We start from the raw sequence: 21,784 nt of genomic DNA on the forward strand, positions 1-21,784 counted from the left end.
TATATTAAAAATTATATATCAACTCATTTAAGTTATGTTTTCTCCTTAAAAAAAAAAAGTTATGTTTTCTAAATAAGCTTTATAGGTTTATATATTTATTTTTAACTACTTCACTTAATAATTATTATAAGAAAATGAAGAAATTAATAATCAATAATGTAATAAAATTAATAAGAATAAATTTACATATGGTAACTACTAACTACTATGTGGACAAATTAGAGTAATTTTTTTTTTTTTTAAATTTGAAACAAGTAAAATTTTACAACTTTAAAATATGCTAAGATAGTAATTATTAATTAGTATGCTAATTAGGCAATTAGCTACTGAATAGTTAATACGTAGCAATTTAATAGCATAAAATCAGTTTGGACAATCCATTGCTGACGCATGCAATACTTCGATAAAATTTCGTTAAAAAGTTGGATAAAATTAACCAGAACCCAAACCCTAACCCCAACCGGAAATCGGGACCTTCCCTTCCGCCATGGATGCTCCTCGTGAAGATATCAGCACCAACGGCAACGACCACAATAACAACCACGACGACGACGACGATAACCATTTGTTCAAAAAACAAAAGCTTTCTTTCATTTCAGAATCCGAAATCCGGCAAGAGTTCTCCCACCATCAACCCGGCATCGCTCGAATTAACAACGGCAGCTTCGGGTGCTGCCCGTCCTCCATCATCGCCGCCCAGAAGCGGTGGCAGCTCCGCTTCCTCCAGCAACCTGATGGCTTCTTCTTCAACCACCTTCAGAAGCGTATCCTCCATTCCCGCAACCTAATCAAGACGCTCATAAATGCCGACCACGTCGAGGAGGTGTCCCTTGTCGATAACGCCACAACTGCCGCCGCCATCGTCCTCCAACACGTCGGCTGGGCCTTCGCCGAGGGCCGATTCCAGAAAGGCGACGCCGTTGTGATGCTCCACTGTGCGTTTCAAGCCGTGAAGAAATCAATCGAGGCATACGTGACCCGCGCGGGTGGATCTGTTATCGTTGTCCAGCTCCCATTTCCAGTTAGTTCCAATGAAGAAATCATCGCTGAGTTTCGTCGGGGCTTGGCCAGGGGCAAAGCTAATGGTAGGAAAATTAGGTTAGCCATAATTGATCACATTACATCAATGCCTGCAGTTGTCATTCCGGTGCGCGAATTGGTCAAAATTTGCAGGGAAGAAGGTGTGGAACAGGTGTTTGTTGATGCTGCTCATGCAATAGGCAGTGTTCATGTGAATGTTAAGGAAATCGGGGCCGATTATTATGTTAGCAACTTACACAAATGGTTCTTCTGCCCGCCCTCGTTGTCCTTTTTGTACTGTCAAAAATCGACTACATCTTCCGAGTTACATCATCCAGTGGTTTCGCATGAATATGGCAATGGACTGGCCATAGAGAGTGCCTGGATTGGAACACGAGACTACAGCTCACAGATGGTTTTCCCCGAGGTGTTAGATTTTGTTAATAGGTTTGAGGGCGGCATTGATGGAATTAGGAAGAGGAATCATGATGCTGTTGTCGAAATGGCAGAAATGTTAGCCAAGGCTTGGGGGACCAGGCTCGGGGCACCACCGGACATGTGCCCTAGCATGGCTATGATTGGTTTGCCCGCAAGCTTAGGAATTTTGACTAATGATGATGCTTCGAATATGAGAACCCTTTTGAGAGACCGTTTTGGGGTGGAAGTACCAATCTATTACCAGGAACCAAAAGATGGGGAATCACTTGGAACCATGGATGAGAATGGTTGTGTGACAGGATATGCTCGCATTTCTCATCAAATTTACAATACAGTTGATGATTACCTCAAGTTGAGGGATGCAATTAATCAACTTGTGCAAGAAAGGTTTACTTGCAAGGTTCTTCGTGCAGAATAAGAGGTACTATATTACATTAGCATCATTCACAACATAATTTCTTTTTTACATGTGATTAGTGATGGAGGCATGATTCAATTAGTCCGGTTTGGAGTAATTGTGCTGTTTAACACTTGTTTCTGCATTAACTTGGTAATTTGAGTAATTGAATTCCATGTGATAGCAAATACAAACTCTGTACGCATATTGTCTTCCTTCTGATTATTCAAATTAAAATTTACGTGGTAATATATTGATAACAAAATTATGATTCAAAAGGCTACTTGTTTATATTGGTCCCATTTGACGAAGCCTATGATTATGAATTTACATTATAGTTTACGATTATTGATCATCCTTAATTTCTAATCAGCTTAGGTTACCCGCCTTAAATAAATTCTAAACTGTTGTAATTTCATAATCTTATTTTTAGAATAATCTCTGCCAAAAATATACATATATTTTTTTAAAAAAGTAGACATCTTTTGTATTTTAATAACAGGGTTTTGTAAACCCATACTGCCCATACTGACCCTGCATCATGTAGGGTTGAGGGAATTTCTATCTACAGAACATTGCCTTTAGTTTCTTATATGTTTTAACATAAGCAAAACCTAACATTTAATGAGTGAGCACTTTCTCCAGGACCACTCTTGAATAGAGGCAAAGCAGAGCTTGAAAAACTCTCTATTTAACAAAGCTTTGAATCTGTAGTTAACTCAGGCCATTAGCCCATTTTAAGCTTATTTAAAATCGTAAACTGAACTAGATCTGAAGCAGAAAAGGTAAGAACATATGTGTGAGTGTTTATTGTAGGATTCTCACATTGAGGATTCTTAAAGGATGGTTGGCTTATGATATAGTCTTAATGGATGAAACATGAAAAGGAATCAACTGGAAACTGGAGCCATTGCAAAACTTTGAATTTGTAGAAATGAAATTGGATATATGCAATTTAACTATTGTTCAGCATAGACCTTGTGATGCAAAGTAAGTTTTTAGGATCATACAAGTCCAAGAAATGGGCAGCTCTTGTTTTGCATAAATGTAGTCATAGAGAGACGGGAGAATGGGGAGATGATATTATATAAACGACTATATAGTCTTTTTGGCATCTTTACAAGTGTCGGGATGTGAGATGTCAGAAGAATTACACAACCTTTTTGTTTTAAGGTCTTGTAATAGTTCTAGAAAATGAAACTCTGCATAAACTTGCATCTGAATGATTCTTGTTAGCTTTTGACTCTACAACTTCGACATTCAATGTGGCCACATCTGATTTTTGTTGTCTGCATCAAATGAAAGTTCTTCCATTTGTTGCCAATTTGCCATGCTATCCTCCCCTATTTAACTGGTGTGTCCATGATATTCCTGCATGAAAGAACTTTTGAGTTGATATTTCTTATGCAGAAAGGCGGTTAAGGCGCCTTCATTTCATGCATTGATCAAGCAATTTTGATTTTGTACTGCCGAAACCAATTACCCTTTTCTGATTATTTTCAGGAATATAGTCTGATCTGTACTGTAGCAGCAGTTGCAAGCAATGGGCACTTGGATAATGTTAAAAAGCTGATGAGTTGTAACCAAAGGAGGATTCTCTTGGCAATGAAGAAGAATGTTAACTGGCTTTTCAGACCTTTTATGGTCACTTGTAACAATAAAAATTTTCAGTCTGTAATTGTTTGTGCAATTTTAATCAGCTGAAGGTGGAGTTTAGTTCGTTCATCCCATCCATGTGCATGCATGGTTTCAGGCTTTTAAGTCATTGAGGTGATGCAGTGGGTAGTTGTACTTTTTCCCAAAATAATTAGAGCTACCCCATATCATACTAATATGAGTTGAAGTTTAGGAGGAAACTAGAAACCTGTGGAGCTTTAGGTACAAAATGTTGTTTGGACAGGTTTTTACATGAAATTACATGACTTACGAGGAGTGTCTCAATGTTTCATATTCTTTGTCATGTGAGAATTAACCAATTTTAATTCTAATTAATAAGCCATATTGGGATGGTAATTTAGCTGTCCCATGTATATTTGCTTCATAGGGGTGAGTGGGGAGTGTTGGAGGTTTGGATTTTGGAGTATTGGTTAAAAATGAAATCTGCATTCTGCAGTGCTACCAAGCCACTCCAACAATGTGGTTAATTGGTTTTAAAAAATAAGGAAAAAGTGTTAAATAGGTTACTGAATTTTTACACATTGTGTAATTGAACTATCGGATAAAAAAAGTGTAATTGGATCATTAAAAACTCAAAATTGTGCAAATAATATTTTTTACAGATTACTTTTAAGTTTTCCTTAAATATGATATTATAATGTCAAATTCTATATAAAAAATATTTTAAAAATTAAAAGAAAAAATAATATATTTTTTTAAAAATTTCAAAAGAAGATGGAGGCAGCCATGACTGCACATCTGCACAGGTTTGCTTCTTAGTTTTTCAGTTTTGTTGATGCATTAATGTGTAATTTTTTAACTGAATCCTCTTTGCCGACTTGCAGGATTTTTTGTATGGAGGCTGCTAATGAGCAAACAAATTTGCTAAGGTTACATGATTGCGCAAGCCACAAAATGAGAATGCCAGTACATACACATTTTCCTTTTGTGCATTATATGATCTTCATGAGACATTATTTCTTCTCTTATATGTTTGTCATGTTCTTAAAAGTATTAGTTCTCTTTATTTTCAAGCAACTTTTATCTTTTGTATTCTACTTGGTTGTAGCAATATATTTGATTTTGTATATTACAGCATAGTTTGTAGTCCTGTGCTACTTGCCCACTTGTATATTTAAAAATGTCCAAAATGTCTAAAATGTCAATGAGAAAAAGTAATGAGTACAATGAAAATACGTATCTGGATGAAGGGGAGGTAGTCATGGTTGCTCCCTCCTTCATTCAGATCGGATGAAGGAGGGGGCAACCATGGCCGCCTCCCCCTTCATCCACAGTAGACCACCTTTTGGAATTTTTTTTAAAAAAAATTGTTTTTTTTTTAAATTTTTTTTAAATTATATATATATATATATATATATATATATATATATATATATATATATATATATATATATATATATATTGGATCTAGTGAGATCACATATATTTTGTTTCCGTGTACATGCTTTTTATCACCATTCTTCTCAGAGAAATTGCAAAACAAACGTCGCCCAATACCCTCGAATCCTTCGCGTCGGTGGCCGTATATATATAATTTGACATTATAACATCATATTTAAAGAAAACTTGGAAGTAACCAGTAAAAAATGTTATTTGTACAATTTTTGAGTTTAATTATCCAATTACACACTTTTTGTTCGATGATTCAATTGCACAATCTGTAAAAGTTTAGTGACCTATTTGACACTTTTTCCAATAAATAATAATCTTAGCAGGAACTTAGGGTGTGTTTGGTTAGGGACTTTTGCACCTTGCTATGAGTTTTGATACTTTACTTTTGAAGAATGGAATCAAAAATGAGGGAGAAAAAATTACTCCGTATAAAATAAAAAATAAAAATGTCATTATCCATGCATTAAATATGAAATTTTTAATACACAAAAATTTACTCCAAAAATAAAAATGTCATTGTTACTCCAAAAGTTTACTCCAAAATGTTGAATCCGCAATCCCAAGGGCCCCCCACACCGTGGCTCGACAGAGCATTTAGGAGAATATAAATCACTGTGACTCAATGGCTCAACAGACAGGACCAAATGCCGGTGCGCATAAGGAATCTGTCCACTTTGGGCATAATCCTCACACTGTCGCTGCCGAAGTTCGAACCTTAATCTCTTATCCCAACTACTACCTACTGAACTATTGAGCTAAGTCTGTGCGGGCAGAAGTTAAACCTTCTCGTATGAGTGACAACAAGTCATGCGCATTTTGTATTAGTAAAAAAAATCCATAGCTTTCTTGCAGGACAATGCAAGGCACAGCCAATATACAGTTTTAGTATTCAATTAAGTATGTATGTGTCTAGGAAACAAAAATAAGGTAGTGAGATGATAGGGTTTAGCACTTTTGCCTGGCAACCAACAAATGGTTTTCAGGAGAGATGGTGGAGGGAACATACTTAACAAGCTGGCATTCAAGTCCAACTTCCTTGAGCCAAGCCATCCTCCCAGCATCAATTATATCTTTGCACATGAACCCCAAAGCCGCCCTATCCACGCCCTTCATATTCCTTATGACGCCTTCAACTCCCTTTGGATCCACATCTCCATCTAATTCACATGATTCCATCTCGCTAACACAACATTGCGAGAAACAGAAGAGGATTAGTACCAAGTGCAAATATAAGAAATATGTAACCATTGAAACTACATTCTAAGTCTCCCAGCTGCCATGTAAGTATAAGGATGTCAATCTTAGGCCAAAACCGATGGACTGACCCGATAAACCCAAATAATTTTAGGGTTAGAGCCAAGAAATAAGCCCAAGGTTTTAGGATTAGGGCCAAGAATTTTAAACCCGAACAAGGAAAAAAAAAAACGATTAGCCCGAATCGATAAGCCCGACAGCCGGATAGGGCTAGCCCGAAACCGAAGGGGTTAGCCTGATTGACATCCATATGTAAGTAGTGGTACTATTATATACGAAGCAATTGAGATCACTATATTGTTAGAAAATGGTATTTTATTATATAATACCTGATTTGTAGGTCTGTAGTGCAATCAGAACCGTTGAGATCTGAAGTATGATCTGCATCAACAGCCCAACTGGTAAACCATGTTACTGCGTGGAAGTCTTCCATGCTAATACCCAAATTCAACATATATTCTGTATCTGTTAGGATGAATAATATTTAGAAGCTTAGCATACAACAATACACACACTGACACGCACACACATAGTGATATATATCTAAAACCAGAATGCTAATAGTCTAATAGAACGGGGAAGAGGATACCCAAGCAAAAATTCAAAATTATTCAAAGTGAAATTGATATGTCATGGGCAGAGAGTTTAGTAGTAGGATGAATAAATAAGTTACTTATATAGTGCCTCCATTGGCAAAGATGATGGCAACATGTAGCAATAGCTAAGCCAGTGAGATAGCAACTGGATTCAGGTGAATCAAGAATAGCTTGACCCTCACATTGGTCCTTCGTGCAACACCTTAATGTCATATCTGCAGCAACAAAGGTTTTATTCCACTAGTCATTAGAGCTCATATGAGGAGAATAATGGGTAAATCTGAGTGAAATGAAAAGTCAGGGCAAATGGCATGTTAAAACATGACATATTAAGCTCACTTGTAACTCATCCAAGAAAAAAATTGGAAAAAAAAGGAAGCAAAAACCATCAATGCTACCTGTTGCAGGCCCACAAAGATGTTTGCCAATTGCCAAATAAGGTGCTCCTCGTAAAGATTCAACAGCTTTTAACTTTAGGTCCTCAACTGCAAGTTGAATATTTTGAATTGATCACGGTGAAGAATCCATGAAGTATATGTAAAAAGAATATATTGCCATTTTTAACAGTATACACTACAAAAGACTCAGCAGTAGAATCCGAATGTGCGAACTAATTTTCAAATGAAAGTCAACCAATATGTATGAGCTATGTGTTTCGGACAGCTCCTTATCACATCAAAATTCTGATTTTATATGAAATGATCAGAAAGAAAACCTTGTATAGATAGCTGTTTAATTTTAGGACTGATAACAAATGTATGAACAGAACGATAGAATCCTGTCTTACTTTGTTCCCAAAAAGGTTCCCCAGTGGGCAATGGCTCCATGACATTTTAGGGATTGACAAATACCGGTGGATTAAAAGTCTTTTGATAAAGTTTAAAATTTAAAAAAGGAACACGAAAAAGCTTAGGATGATTTCCACTGCATTTAAGCACCAATAATTAGTGGTACACTATAATGAGGGAGATTAAAAGATGGGGAAAGCAATTAATCTTACTGTCAATTCTCAACCGCTCCAATGTTAACCCCTCTTTCTGTCGCAAACTCCTATCAGCCTGAAAGTACGGTTAACATAATCATTAACCTAAAATAGAAGGAAAAAAAAAAAAAAACGAAAAGAAGAAACAACTGAGCTCATTTATAATGACTACAGATGAACCAAGAATCATAACATTTTGCTCTAACCTTAAGCTTGTACGACTTGCGCTCAACCAACAAGACCTTCTTAAATCCATAACAATCTGTCAATACTTGTGTCAAATACCCCCTTCCAGCACCAAATTCAACAACTGTAGGGAGAGCACTAGAATCCTTCAGAACTCCAAACTCTTCAAGATTCCCTAGGATGGATGCCTGCTGCAAAACATGCTTTTCTTCAAATGGCAACTTGCTGCACGAAAACAGGATTTAATTGCTAAGAGAAAATATATACAACACACAAACTAGGAATTTTTATAAAAAAGAAATATATGATTATTGAAAACCGGTCCACTTGTCGATTGGTCCAAATGCCACAAGCTTGTGGATTCTTGAAAGAATCAGGAATGCGAGTGCAAATGGAAGCATGAATGCACTTGATTTTACTGATTAATTTGGAGAATTCAGCAACAGTCATGGCATAAACAGCATTTCTCTTCATTTCAGATGTAATATTGGACACTCCAATAGTACTACTGTCTGTACCAGCATTGATGCCCTTTTCATAGAAAGGCTGGAGAGACAAAGATTGTGTTTGCTTCAGAAGTGGACACCTCTTTAGGTGACTTTCAAGATTCTCTTCTAGCACAGAGCTGCATAACAGGAAAATATACATAACATTTGTTTATGCAAATGATAAATAAATAACAAAGCATAAACGCAAAACATTCAGATTGAAGAGATTACTGAGAAGGGTCGATCGGACAAGGAATCCATTGGCCGTCGGATCTTTCCGTGTGGTTTCCGCAGAAACTAAGTCAAGAGAGAAGGATTGAGTGAGTGAACGGTCATTGTATGTATCAGATAGCGAATGTTTGTAAGAACTAACAAGGAGAGTGCCTCACGGTGAGTTTTGGAGAGGAGTATTTGCGCAAAACCTATTTTTCTTGGGTAGCCACAACATGCACCGACCTTCCATGTTTTTTGCTTTGCCTGAACCCTAGTTCACGCGCCGGCGAAAACAGGAATTACACAGAACAGAACCTTTTCTTCTTCCATCTTTCGCCCAGAATGTATTAAGCAAACATGGCGCCGCAACGAGTCGAAAAGTGTGTTGATGTTCAGTTTTTTTCTTTTTTGTTTTTTGTTTTTTTTTTTTTTTTTTTTTTACATATAATCACCACGGCAAATTATATCGAGCAAACAATGCATTGTGTGCTCTGGTTCAAAACGATTGAAATAAATTCATTTATGTAGTTGAGTGTGTTTTTCTTTTCATTTTATTTATGCTTTTGATTTTTTATTTAATTTATGAATTTGTAGTTTAATTTAAATTTCGTAAAGATATTTTTATTTAATTACAAGTTTAATTGCTTGAATTAAATTTATAAATTATATTTTATAAAATTAAAATATAGCTTTTTTTTAAGGGAAAAATATAACTTATTAATTATATTTATAATCAAAATCAAAATCAAAATTAGAAATTATAATTATAAAATTGAAAACAATTATAAAAAAAAAGTATAAAATAATAAATTATGTGTAAGAGTGTGAAGGAGTTCGACTCACAAAATGAAGAGAACCATTGTGTCCGCAACTAATTGGAAATGTATAATTATCTTTAATTATCAAAATCTTTAACAATTCAAGGATTAAATTAATAATGCATACACTAAAATGAACAATTTTCTACAGAGTGTACAGCAGGAACTAGTAGCTAGAGGCCTAGAGCACATGCATAAGATGCAGATATTGATAGGTACCAATGTCTAAATCTATCTTCTTTTCTTATATGCAAGTAGATAGGATCCACTCTTTTCTTTCTGGAAACAGATTTCTTCTGTGTCAAGTTCCCTTCTTCTCCATTGTAACCCTGTTACAGGAGACACTCATCACAATTAAAATCGACGAAAAGAGACCAAAAATACTCTTGACAAGATTGTATGCATTTATCGATTTCAGAAACTGTTACTTTGGGGAGGAAGCAAGAAGCCAAGAAGTTATGACAACCTAACATAAGCCTCAGCAAACATCCTTGACAAGATTCCGTCTTTTAATTTTATGAGCAGAACGTATATTCCATAGCAGGGGACGTGAACCAAGGCCAGTGCAAAATACCTGGAAGAAAGATTTCCAGTTAGGTCATCTAAATTGTCGTGGAACCATGGAATGCGAAACTGGGAAGTATATAATTTTTACCATAAAGGTGCCCATGGAGTTGAAAGGTCAAGGAAAGGATATGGCCACCTGCAATATATCTGTTTATGAATACGGGAAAGGAGATGCAGGGTGTAAAGGTAAATGGTACCCGGAATAGTTGAAATAATATGAATACTTTACCATGTATAGCAGCACGCGTGGAGAATCCACTGGAAAGCAACATAAGCACAACCCCATAGAATAAAGTATACGAAGCCGTACCATGAAAATGGCTGAAACGTTAAAAAGCCACCACCGTTAGGTTTTTTAGAACAATCAAAAGAGCTCTATATACAGATGGGTGGAGCTTCTTTACTTACAAGCTTATTTAGAGCAGAATCAAGGAAAAGGAAAATGGCATTTACAGAGTGCATACATCCAATTAGCTGCCAAAATTATTTAAAAGAAATAGCAAATGATTAGAATTGCAGAAATGTGATTACTCTCGAGAACAGTATGGACAAGTACTCCAGAAGGCATCAAATCCTTCCCAGTAATTTTTTTGGGTGTAACTCGGGTATCCACCATAGACACAGTGACTAATCCCCTCGCAGAATTGTAGACACCTATAAAGGGTGTGACAGCTCAGCTGGCTAAGAGATTTTAGGCTGCTCCAGGCTAATGATCGATCCCTGACGGGCTATAATGCTCTAAGATTGGGCAAGGATCACTCAACTGGGCTATAATGCACATGGGCAAAACCACACTAAAAGATTGAATCCAACCAATTAGCTAGTCTAACCCATGACCTTATAAACCCATATGTGTTCTCTCTTATTTTATCAATGTGGGACTCTTAACAAGGATGAATGAGTCCTTTCCACTCATCACCACCCAAGTTAAATTCTTCCCAGTAATGGTTTTGAATGCATAAGCACCTTAGCCTCTTTCTTTTTTGCCAACAATTCCTTCTCATGAAATTAATTAGTCTTGAATGAATAAGCACCGACCCATTTGCACCATTGTCCCAAGTAGACAACTCATACTTGGATAGCATTGTTACCAAATAATCCCACACTCACCCTCCAAAAAAATGTAAAAATATGCATAGCATTTCATGTTTTCTTCGGGATTATAGTTGTGAGATCATAACTGAAAACCTGTACCTACTATGCAATGAAAGGAAAGTTTGAAACCCGAGGACAGATAAAGATGCAAATACCTTATCGCCGCACCAGACAATACACTGTAGAAAGGACCAGTACTCACCAAGGTAAGTTGAAAATTTTCACCAGTCATAAATGGGAGTAGAAGACCCCAAAAGACTATATCAGTCAGCACAACAGCACCTGCGCAAGTCTGCATTGCATAAAATTTCAGGAACTCTCAAATATTATAACAATTCAGGGGTGACAAACAGAATAACACAGGAATGCAATATACAAGTCTCCAGCATCAAGAAGCGGCTTTAGCTATTGAACAGAAAGAAGAATTCATGCTAGCCACTAGGTGGTCTGACTTGAACCACTTAATGGATAAACTTAATACAAACAAGCATGAGAATAAGCTGTTCAGCATAAGAGCAGCTACCTCACTTAGTCACCTACAAGACTTGGGCTCTGCTTGGCATACCTAGCTTATAAGCTAGCTTAAAGATGAAACTTAAAAGCTAGTAGTTACTAGCTTATTTTGAAACACTATTTAGATTAGCGTTTCAAACTAAGCTATTGTTTTAAGCTCTCTATGTTTTATCAAACAGAGCTTACATCTTATTTGTAACTTAAAATAAGCTATAAGCTCTACCAAACATAGCCTTAACCTAAAGATCAACCCCTGGTTCAAAGTGAATATATATGTGTGTGTGTGTGTGTGTGTGTGTGTGTATATATATATATAATTGTGTTTGTGTGCGGTAGGCCTTCTTAGGTGCGGTTGGTTTAGGTGCATGGTTTGTGTGCTTAAGGTGAAGTTGCAAGAAATTTCTGTATTTATATTTGCTGATTGAGGGTCGCCGACCTAAAGCTTTAGGTGTGTGGTTTTCCTTCTTAAGGTACGTGATTTGTATGCTTAAGGTGCGCCATTTTAAAACTTTAGGTGCGTGGTTGTGTCTTAAGGTGCTTTGTTTGTGTGCTTAAGGTGCGTGGTTGTGTCTTAAGGTGCTTTGTTTGTGTGCTTAAGGTGCGTGGTTTGTGTACTTAAGGTGCGTTGGCCTAAAGCTTTAGGTGCGTGGTTTTCCTTCAAGGGTAATTATATTTACTGAAAATTCTTTAATTTATCCTAATCTTTTGGTATTTTGTTCTCACTCTTTAGAATGACCTCAATCTATAGGTCAGGGAACTACACACTTAGTACTAATTAGTGCCTATAATTTGCTGGACAAGTGTTCCCCAACTGACTTCATAAGGATTTGGTATCTAGCCAAGCAAAATAAAAAAGGGGAACCAGTACTCTTCAATCATTTGTAAGTAGGAAGCCAGACATTAGTCCAAAAATTAACTGCTCAAAATTCTTCCTTTTACCACTGGCCTTGCTAGTCTGAGTGGTATCAACTAGTTCTACATAGTTTATCCCCCTTGCTGCATTGTGCTTCCTATGTAATTCACAAAAACAGAAACTAAAATGGAAATTCTTCCGTTTATGTTTTGAGACAGTGATCACACTGCTTAATTAAGCAATGTTATGCTGAGCTTTTAAAGGAAGCTCAAATAGATTATAGAAACAAACTCAAAATAGTTTTCAAGAACACATTTCTTTTCATATGCCCATCTCTTTTAGATAGGTCAAACGAGGTGAACTTATTTCAAGTTTATAACCAAGAAAACGTAGCAGTTACAATATTCACTTGACAGACCTGGTAAACAATATGCATGAGATTTTCTGACAATCCAAGATGTTGTTCAACACATGCTTGTTCTTTATCATGGCTATTAGTCTCATCTGGATCCTTTTTCAAGAACCTGTCTCTTGAGCTCCATAAGCATCCTCGTGCAGATACAAGTGTCCCAAGCTACAAACAGAATCAATGAAGAAGAATTCCAGGTTCAAGAAAGACAGCAAGCTGATTGAACAGCCTAGTTTCAGTCTCGAGGGTGGGGGAATAAATCCCAATTATGCAGGATTAAATTAAGAAGATTAAAATGTAAGACTTTCCACCATTATGCCTATTTAAAGCCTGTATCCCATGATATTCATTATATAGCACCCTTCAGTTTACACTTTACAATACGGCTACTCAGAAAATACTAATACACCATCTAGGGTTTTAAATCAAGTATGAGCCCAAACGGCTAACATTACTTTGCAAGTCTACCATTCAAGAGGCAACACACCACGAGAGGATATCACCGATTCTGTATTCTGCTTTCGCTATTACGAGGTCAGGTTTGTCGTATTTATTCAGTTAAAATCGTCAGACTACAGATATATCTAACATAAAACTGCGCTGTAATTCATTGGAATACAAAGTAGAGGGAGGGATATACATACAGCAAAATAGACCATAACCAACGCAAAAGTCCACCTGGAAAACAAACAGCATAAGATTCTAGAATTACCACTTTACCTGTCTAAAATGGTTTTTATTTTACTTTTGATGGCACTGGAAACTGGAAAGGGCATCATTTGAACAGTTAAGCAATTTGCAGGTCTCTAGAATATTGAATTAATGGAGTAATAATACTTAGCCAACCAAAATGTAGGTAAGGAAATCAGTTTAAAAAAGGGGGTTAGTTTCTTACTGGGTATAGAAAAAGAAGACGAAGAATCCGAAAGTAGCAACAGTCTGATAAAGCAGGAACGCCATGGAAGCAAAGGCGAAAGCTCTGTAAAAAAGAAGCCAGCGAGGATGGAGGCCTCCCCAGCGGGGAACCCAGAAATGAGAGGGGTCGATAGGATCTTTACGGCGGCTCCTGAGGAATCTTAGTGCGATGGTGGCGGGGAGGATGAGGATGAGAGCACAAACTACAATTTGCCATCGAAGCCAGTACCCTATGCCCAGAGCGGCTTCTAAGTTCTCCATCAATTCTTCGACTGATTACTGATAGGGTGTAGCTAGAAGAAGGAGATTATATAATGAATAGAAAAAGAGATAAAATCAGAAACGAAATGTGAAGCGTGGGGTGGGGTTGTTGACTTGTTGAGATTTGGCAGGGAGTGGCTGAATTATACTATTCCATAGATTCCATAGACCATAGTTGCCTTCTTTTGTTTGAATTTTGCAGAAATGTTGGAACAATAGCTTTTCTGAAAGATTGTTTAGATGACTGTTATTCTCAACTCAACAAGCTCCCGTAGGTTCAACGGTAGCATAAGAAAATTGGTAAAAAAGATGGATTCATATGAATTTCAAGAGTAATTTGTTCCACCAAAAACATGGTAGACCAGCTCAGCCAATGAATACCTCTATTATCTCCCGAATTCTTGCTCCACCAAAACCGATTCATACATTTATCAATAGTGTCCCACACTGTAGTAGGAAACAAAAATACGGACATGGTGAAAATGGGCAACACTTTACAAAAGCACATCTTTGCCAGCTCTAGTCAAAAATCTTTTCTACCACATATTGATTCGATCTCTCATTCATTGTTCAATATATCAAAAGACCTGTGTCTTATTACAACCCAAAAATAGGGAAGGCCGAGATAACGTCCAAAATAAGTAGTTTTCCTCACCCCAAACATGATCGCCCAAGTACCGGAGACTCAATCTCTGGTCATTCTTTTAATTTTTCACTTCTATGATTAGTTGAACTGTCGTATAATATTTGATTTATCATAATTAATTTATTGAGCAAATACCAATTTTGGTCCCACGAGTATTAGCAAAATGACAGTTTTGGTCCACATGTTTAATTCCTACCAATTTTTATCCACGACTATTGTTTTAGTACCAATTTTCATCCACAACTATTATTTTAGTATGAAAATTCATCACATTAGTCATCCCTTCGTTTAAGACATGCCGAAATATGAAATTATTAAAGATAGTTTCGTACTTTTCAAATTAAGATCCCTATTTGAGCATGAATATAAGAATTTAAGCCCTAAGATCTATCCCAATTCGCAGTTTTCCTCCTCAAATAAGATAGGATGAAAAGGAGAACTGCGAATTGGGATCGATCGTAAGGCTTAAATTTATTTATTTATGCTCAAATTGGAATCTTAAGTTGAAAAGGACGAAAATGCCCTTAAAATTTTTAAATTTCGAGATGTCTTAAATAGATGAGTGACCGGCGTGATGAATTTTGGTACTAAAATAATAGTCGTGGATTAAAATTGGTATTAAAGCAATAGTCGTTGATGAACACTGGTAGGAATTAAACATGTGGACCAGAATTATCATTTTGCTAATACTCGTGGGACTAAAATTGGTATTTGCTCTTAATTTATTAGCTGACCCGAGGCATTGCAATAGAGCGATAGACAATTTTTTTTACCTCCGGAACCTCCTTATCGATTGCTTTGAAGAAGGAGACTATCAAGAGTAATTTGTTAACTAAGTTAATTACCAAAATGTTCTATCCTATAGTTTAGATTCAACAATATTTTTTCCAATAAACCTTGCGAGAGTATATACTTACAAGGTAAACTTCACGAGTATATGCACTAGCGAGGTGATTGCACTAGGAAGATCCAAATGTGACAAATTTGAATAAAAATCATGTTCCGCTCACTTGACCACTCCTTTTGAGCGTGTTTTTCCTTCAGTTATATCTTGACTTTGTAAAAAATGTGGACATATTAACACCCTTCGATTAATGTGAGAACACCCTTGTAAAATGTTTGGATATATCAACACCCTTGAATAATCAAAAATTGTGATCGTACGATTACTAATTAAGGTAAAAGTGTAGTTCATTATATTATATGAAGTAATATACAAAGACAACTCAAGGCATAATGTGCAATAAACCAAATATCACAATCACACTATTTTAACTAAAAGTGAGGGGGGGGGGGGGGGGGGGAATAATGAACTAATATTTATAGGGGTTTGACAACTACCTAATTAACTACTTAAGGTTTTCTTTTTTCAAAGATTTAAGCAATCTACTATACTCTGGTCATTTTCATTTTTGGTGGGCACCACAACCAATCTCAACGAATAACTCTTATTGATAAGTTTTATACCAAGACTTTTGCAAAGAGAAATCATGAAGTAAGCTATTCTAGAGCTAAACGTAACTAGAGACTGAAAGGGAAATGAAATGTATGTTTTTTGGGTGGAAAGAGTTTTCTTTAAAAAACAAGGCAAAAAGAATTTTAAATGTTGTAAGGGACTGGGCATGGGCACATGCACGGGCAGCAAAACAGAGTTCTTGCACAATTTGTTTGTCTTTTAGGCTATTTTCACCCCGAAATCTTAGAATTTGTCTTTATGATCTTCATGAAAGTTGTAGAACTCTGAGTTTGACTTTACAATGTCACAAGAATCACTTGATTTGGACATTCTTAGACTAAGATATGGTCAAAATACATAGAGGACGTCAATTTGGGCAAGAAATGCCACATTGCTTTCTTTTGATTTGTCATTGTATTGAATTGCCTATATAATGAAGGCCACTAAGGCACATGAAATAGTGTTGTTCAATCTTCTTTTCTTTATATTTTCTCACAAAAGTATCCTTATGCTACGATAACTTGAAAGTTTGATCAAATAGCTCAATGTTTGGTTCAAAACATCATTTTCTTGCCAAGTGACCTAAACACAAACAATAATAAATATAATTTAATAAGTGATAAAAATGGCTCAATAGGATAATTTGTAACAAGCAAAAACACTAAAAAGTGTAGGAAAAAGTAAGAGTTTTGGACACTTATCAATTATAACAAATAATATGTTCATTTTCAGGAAAATGAACCAAATAAAAAAAAATGTAATTTCTTAACTTTCCGCCAAACAGAAAAATATAGTTTTCTGACATTCATCCAAACACCAAAAAAAAAAAGAAGATATTTTTTGAAAAATGAGTCATTTTTTAAAAATCATTTTTTCAAAAAATATTTGCCGAGTTTCCAAACGGACCCTTAGTGCACCGCATACCATCACTTAGGGTCCGTTTGAAAATCAAGAAAATGACTTCTGGAAAATGAGTCATTTTCCGTAAAACATTTTTCCTTCTCGTGTTTGATAGCACAGTAGAAAACTATCTTTGTGTATTTGGTTTATTTTCTGAAAAATAAAGTACAATTGTATAATTAAATATTTTATATTATTAATTATTTTGTTTAAAATAAAAGTATTTATAAAGATATTTATTTTTTTGAAATCAAATAAAAATTGCCATCCTAGTTATTTATTTATTTATTTTAATAGACTAATTGTCTAATTCTATGTAGAAAGGCATGCAAAATGTGAGGCCGCTGTATGAAGCGCGCTGATTTAAAATTCAAACGGAGAGAGAAAAGAAGAGCAGCAGAGCAGACCGTTTGGCTGTTTGAGAGCCCAAATCCCAATTTGAAATTCCCAATCGGTCATGTAGTCCAGATTTCGCAGTTAGAGCTAAGGATAGCTCCTCTTTTACTCTTCCTCTCTACGCATGTATGCATTTTGTCACCTGTCGTCTTCTAGGATGTCAGATTTCTTGGTCAGCGACCAGCCATTAACTACATTTTAGATTTAACCTTTCTAATTTCGTGATTATATATAGTTGTTAAGAATCAGCGGCATTCAATTACTCATCCCACCAGCACAAGTTTGTTTCTTTTTTTCTCTGAATTGAATCCGTTGGCTAGAAATCTGTAAGGAAGATGATGAGACGCCATGGATGGCAGCGTCCTCTTCACCCTTTACAGGTAAATTTGGCTTCCAGGCATGCCCTCCACTTACCCTACTTTAAAGTTTGTGACTTTCATATATTCGGAGCTCCATTATCTTATTAACAGCGAGTAAACACCTTCTTTACCCTAACAAATGTTTCTATTTCTTTGTTGCCAAATCAGTTAGCAACATTGATTGTTTATGAACTCTGATCTAGTTGTTTAACGGTTCGTGTAGAAACATAGAATTGAAGCTATTGGTTTTTGATAAATGCTTAAATATTACTGCAAACGTTTATGAACTGTAAAGCAGTGGAAGCCTTGTGGTTTTGAGCTCTGATTTTGTTTGCAACTGACTGCAGATAGTGGGCATGTCTGTCTTCATTTTCCTCGTCGCGGCATTTTATTGCTTTCTGGGCCTTTTCCTTGGCAACAGGGTTGCTGAAATCACCATCACTAGCATTTTCTCCTTTGTGGTAATTTGATTACTAAGTCAATACCAAGAACACACACACACAAATACCATTCTACTTTACTTAGCTTCACCCTTGGTGGCCAAGCACCTTGTGCTCAGATGGCATGTAGTGACTCTCCCATATAGGAGGTCATGAGATCGAAAGTATGTTTGAACAGATACTACTATGTAATAGAGTCAGTAGCATTAAAAAAAAAGAAGCTTCACCCTTGGTGCTCAATCTTCACTCTTAGTGGGTGGGGGATTAAGTGAAAACAAGAGAGATATAATTCCCTTTCTTATGGCTCTGCAGGCATTTTCAGCTGCATTCCTATTCATTAGGTGTGCAGCTATTAATCCTACGGATAGGACCAGATTTAGGAAGAAGATCAAAGGGAAGTCCACCGCATTTTCTAAGCTGAATTATGGGGCCCTATTGGTTCAAATTGTCATGAGGTTTTTCAGGAAGGTAGAACGCAGAATCCTTAGGACTTGTATAAGGAGAAACTACCTTAATCCCTGGAAAAGTAGCCTTCAAATGGAGCCCCTATTCCCATTTCCCCTTGTTATGGATGATTCAGTTGCTCCTGAGATCAGAGAGGATGACATTTCATTTTGTTTACTCTGTGATTTTGAGGTTTGTTTATATGACACTTTTGTTTACTACTTTCTTCTTGATTAGCATGTGGGAACATGTATGAAAATTAAAGTCCCTATACTTATGGACTGGACCACTTGCAGGTGAAAAAGCACAGCAAGCACTGTAGAACCTGTAATCGCTGTGTTGAGGGGTTTGATCATCACTGCAGGGTAACAAAATAAGTCTTTGTCCCCAATAAACGTTCCTCTTCCCTTATTAGTTGTGCCTAACTATGGCCATATCTTGTATTTGTGTATTTGCAGTGGTTAAACAACTGTGTAGGGAAAAAGAACTACACGACGTTCATTCTGCTCATGGTTTTTGTCTTGATAATGGTTAACCGATTTCTTTACTAAAACTACATCTCTGTCCATGATTACATATTGCTAATCTATGGTTTTCATTCCCTAAATGAGTCCCTGGTAATGCAGCTCACACTTGAAGGAGGAAGTGCTGTTGCTATATTTGTCAGGTGCTTTGTTAATAGGAAAGGGATAGAAGAAGAGCTTGAGAGGAGACTCCACGTAAAGTTCCCAAGAGGACTTCTGGCAGCTATATCTGTAATTCTTTAGATTACCCTAACATTTTCCACATAAGGATGAATCTTCGTTCTACCAGACAAGTAATCTATGCTTATTTCAGGTTTTGTTGTTTTTGATGACGGCATATAGTGCAGCAGCACTGGGGCAACTTTTCTTCTTCCATTTGGTTCTCATTCGAAAGGTATCTACTATTTTGTCTTTTCCATTTGTGTTGCCTCTGATTCTGAACTCAAAATGTATGTGCAAAGTGCTGTTTTTCTTTCCATTTTGGGTTTGTGGAGTCCTGATGTCTCTGATGCAAATATCAATTTGCCTGCCTTTCACTGTTTTAGTGTAGAAATGCTTGAACTAGGAAACCAGACAACCCAAGTGATCTAAAGGGTTAATGTTAAAAGTCCCACGTTGAAAATATAAGAAAGAACATATGGGTTTATAAGGCCATTGGGTTAAACTAGCTAATTGGTTGAATTCAATCTTTTAGTGTGGTTTGACCTGCATTATAGTTCAATCGAGTGACCTTACCTCGATCTTAATACATGACAGAATTTAAGGCTGCCTGCAATTGTAAAAGTTTGGTAACATTATAAATCAGATATCTGCAAATATAGTTTTTGGTTTGCATGATGAGGGTCAGTCATGTTTTCTGTTAACTAGGACAACTCTAATTTTTGCTTGCTATCTCCCAAAAATAAATTTGGAAGCAGTTGAAACAAGATACTTGAGCCAATATTTGTATGTACCAAATCTGAAAGTAGTTATGATTACCTTGATAAGGGGATGAGAACCTATGACTACATTTTGGCAATGAAAGAGGAGAACCAATCCATGGATCTGGAGTCACAGGAAGATTCAGATTCTTCTTCAGATGAGAGTTCAGACTTTGGTTCGCCTGAGAAACAATCATTTAGCTCGCGTCTTAAATGCGCAGAAGGAAGAATAAAAAGCCAGGTACAGTACCTGTCTCTTAGTCCATATCTTTTTCCATACTGTTGGGGGAGGCCGATAAAAGGCCAAGTCTAGACTGTGTAGTACCAAGTGACTAGGAGAATTGTTGATCGAAGACTGTTGAAGGGTCAAGTCTAGCATTAGGTGGCTAAGCGATTGTTGGACGGAGGTCGGTGAAAGGCCAAGTCCAGTACCAAGTGATTAGGGGAAATTGTTGGGGGGAAGTCGGGCCAAGTTCAGTACTAGGTGGTTAGATGATTATTGGGCATAGGCATGAACTTCTCGAAAATGTAGTGGTATAAGGAAATAAAGTTGTGCCTTTTCCATACGGTTGGGCGAAGGGCCAAGTCCAGTAATTGTTGGGTAGAGGCCGGGCCAAGTCTAGCACCACTAGGGTGGCTAGGGGTTTGCTGAGCGGAGGTTTGAACGACTCGTCCTGAGCAGGCCTAACTGTAGGAGCCAGGAGGCACCTTTAAACCCGTAACATACTCAGATTAATCCCCGTTTGCACTGGGTCGGCCCAATTAAGGGACAAAGTACTGACCAGATTAGTTTTTCCATACAAGAGAGGGTTCGAACTCCCGACCTCTCTTAAGGGACAAGAGTGCACGGCAACTCACGCCAACCAAACTGTTTAAGTTATGCTTTTTTTATTAGCTACAACGTTTGGCATAATAGTAAAGACTTAACCTTAACACATAGTCATTGCTTAACTTTAAGACTGAAGATACCAGGTACTTTTGATATGCATTTGCAGAACCCACACAGATTATCCATAAGAATCGATGGAGAATCCGAATCATCCACACTGATGAAAAAGCAAGGATTTCGTGCAAGCATCAACCCATGGAAGCTGATAAAAATGAGCAAAGAGAAAGCCATGGCAGCAGCAGATAAGGCAAGGGAAAGGCTCCTGAAGCAGAAAGACAATGAGTTGATGAACCTGAAGCCACTCCCTCTAGAAACAAAAAGTGGGCCACTGATGAAAAACCACAAAGATGAAGACACCGCAGCACCCATCATCTCCAAACCACCATTCCCAAGCCCAAGGAGAAGATTCTCATACTCTCCAACACTTAGTGGCACTGTGCCATCGCCACAACAGAGGTATAGAAGCAACTTTGATCTGAAGCTCACACAGGTCTCAACAGAACTGGAGACTTACATTTCAAGGCAGGTATTGTGCTCCGTTTTGACCAAAGATGAGGCTGCAGCCACAACCCCAAGATAGCAGAGCAGTAATGAAGGAGAGTTGATTAATTAATAGTTTTATTTATTTGTGTTGAATTTACATGTACAATACTCACAGCTCACTAACAGGTTGCTTTAAACCATTTTAGTGAATAGTTGCATCGGTCTACAAGATGGGGACAGGACTTGAATCCTA

The 21,784-nt window shown here is 36.9% G+C and overlaps 4 protein-coding genes across 8 annotated transcripts; 2 read left to right on the forward strand and 2 right to left on the reverse strand.

Annotated features, from left to right (window-relative positions):
• Window positions 1–395: 395 nt before the first annotated feature.
• LOC109182896 (L-cysteine desulfhydrase-like) lies at window positions 396–3,803 on the forward strand. The gene is made up of 2 exons (XM_019333132.1): window positions 396–1,879; window positions 3,359–3,803. Exon 1 carries the CDS (start codon window positions 488–490, stop codon window positions 1,874–1,876), a length of 1,389 nt encoding a protein of 462 aa, XP_019188677.1. The 5' UTR covers window positions 396–487; the 3' UTR covers window positions 1,877–1,879; window positions 3,359–3,803.
• Window positions 3,804–5,715: 1,912 nt separating this feature from the next.
• LOC109182502 (tRNA:m(4)X modification enzyme TRM13 homolog) lies at window positions 5,716–9,036 on the reverse strand. Its single transcript, XM_019332627.1, has 9 exons — window positions 8,820–9,036; window positions 8,662–8,727; window positions 8,262–8,567; window positions 7,963–8,167; window positions 7,775–7,832; window positions 7,173–7,259; window positions 6,852–6,989; window positions 6,508–6,643; window positions 5,716–6,104 (listed from the first exon to the last, which is right to left on the reverse strand). Exons 1-9 carry the CDS (start codon window positions 8,891–8,893, stop codon window positions 5,870–5,872), a joined length of 1,305 nt encoding a protein of 434 aa, XP_019188172.1. The 5' UTR covers window positions 8,894–9,036; the 3' UTR covers window positions 5,716–5,869.
• Window positions 9,037–9,553: 517 nt separating this feature from the next.
• On the reverse strand, window positions 9,554–15,512 carry LOC109182898. 4 transcript variants are annotated; one of them, XM_019333138.1, is made up of 10 exons: window positions 15,494–15,512; window positions 13,794–14,092; window positions 13,543–13,576; window positions 12,908–13,063; window positions 11,326–11,415; window positions 10,437–10,502; window positions 10,258–10,349; window positions 10,117–10,164; window positions 9,928–10,035; window positions 9,554–9,790 (listed from the first exon to the last, which is right to left on the reverse strand). In XM_019333138.1, exons 2-10 carry the CDS (start codon window positions 14,072–14,074, stop codon window positions 9,763–9,765), a joined length of 903 nt encoding a protein of 300 aa, XP_019188683.1. In that variant the 5' UTR covers window positions 14,075–14,092; window positions 15,494–15,512; the 3' UTR covers window positions 9,554–9,762. The 4 variants fall into 4 exon arrangements, with proteins under 4 accessions (XP_019188683.1, XP_019188682.1, XP_019188681.1 ...); XM_019333137.1 differs by lacking the exon at window positions 15,494–15,512 and adding an exon at window positions 14,224–14,366; XM_019333136.1 differs by lacking the exon at window positions 15,494–15,512 and adding an exon at window positions 14,189–14,366.
• A 1,900-nt stretch (window positions 15,513–17,412) lies between these two features.
• On the forward strand, window positions 17,413–21,784 carry LOC109182897 (protein S-acyltransferase 18). Of its 2 annotated transcripts, XM_019333134.1 has the most exons (10): window positions 17,413–17,598; window positions 17,708–17,852; window positions 18,179–18,292; window positions 18,584–18,907; window positions 19,012–19,080; window positions 19,174–19,245; window positions 19,342–19,470; window positions 19,553–19,633; window positions 20,227–20,400; window positions 21,155–21,784. In XM_019333134.1, the coding sequence occupies exons 2-10, from the start codon at window positions 17,808–17,810 to the stop codon at window positions 21,626–21,628; spliced, it is 1,482 nt and encodes a 493-aa protein (XP_019188679.1). In that variant the 5' UTR covers window positions 17,413–17,598; window positions 17,708–17,807; the 3' UTR covers window positions 21,629–21,784. The 2 variants fall into 2 exon arrangements, with proteins under 2 accessions (XP_019188679.1, XP_019188678.1); XM_019333133.1 differs by having other exon boundaries at window positions 17,413–17,852.

Source organism: Ipomoea nil, unplaced genomic scaffold, assembly GCF_001879475.1.
Source record: "Ipomoea nil cultivar Tokyo-kokei standard unplaced genomic scaffold, Asagao_1.1 scaffold1074, whole genome shotgun sequence".
Taxonomy (NCBI): domain Eukaryota; kingdom Viridiplantae; phylum Streptophyta; class Magnoliopsida; order Solanales; family Convolvulaceae; genus Ipomoea; species Ipomoea nil.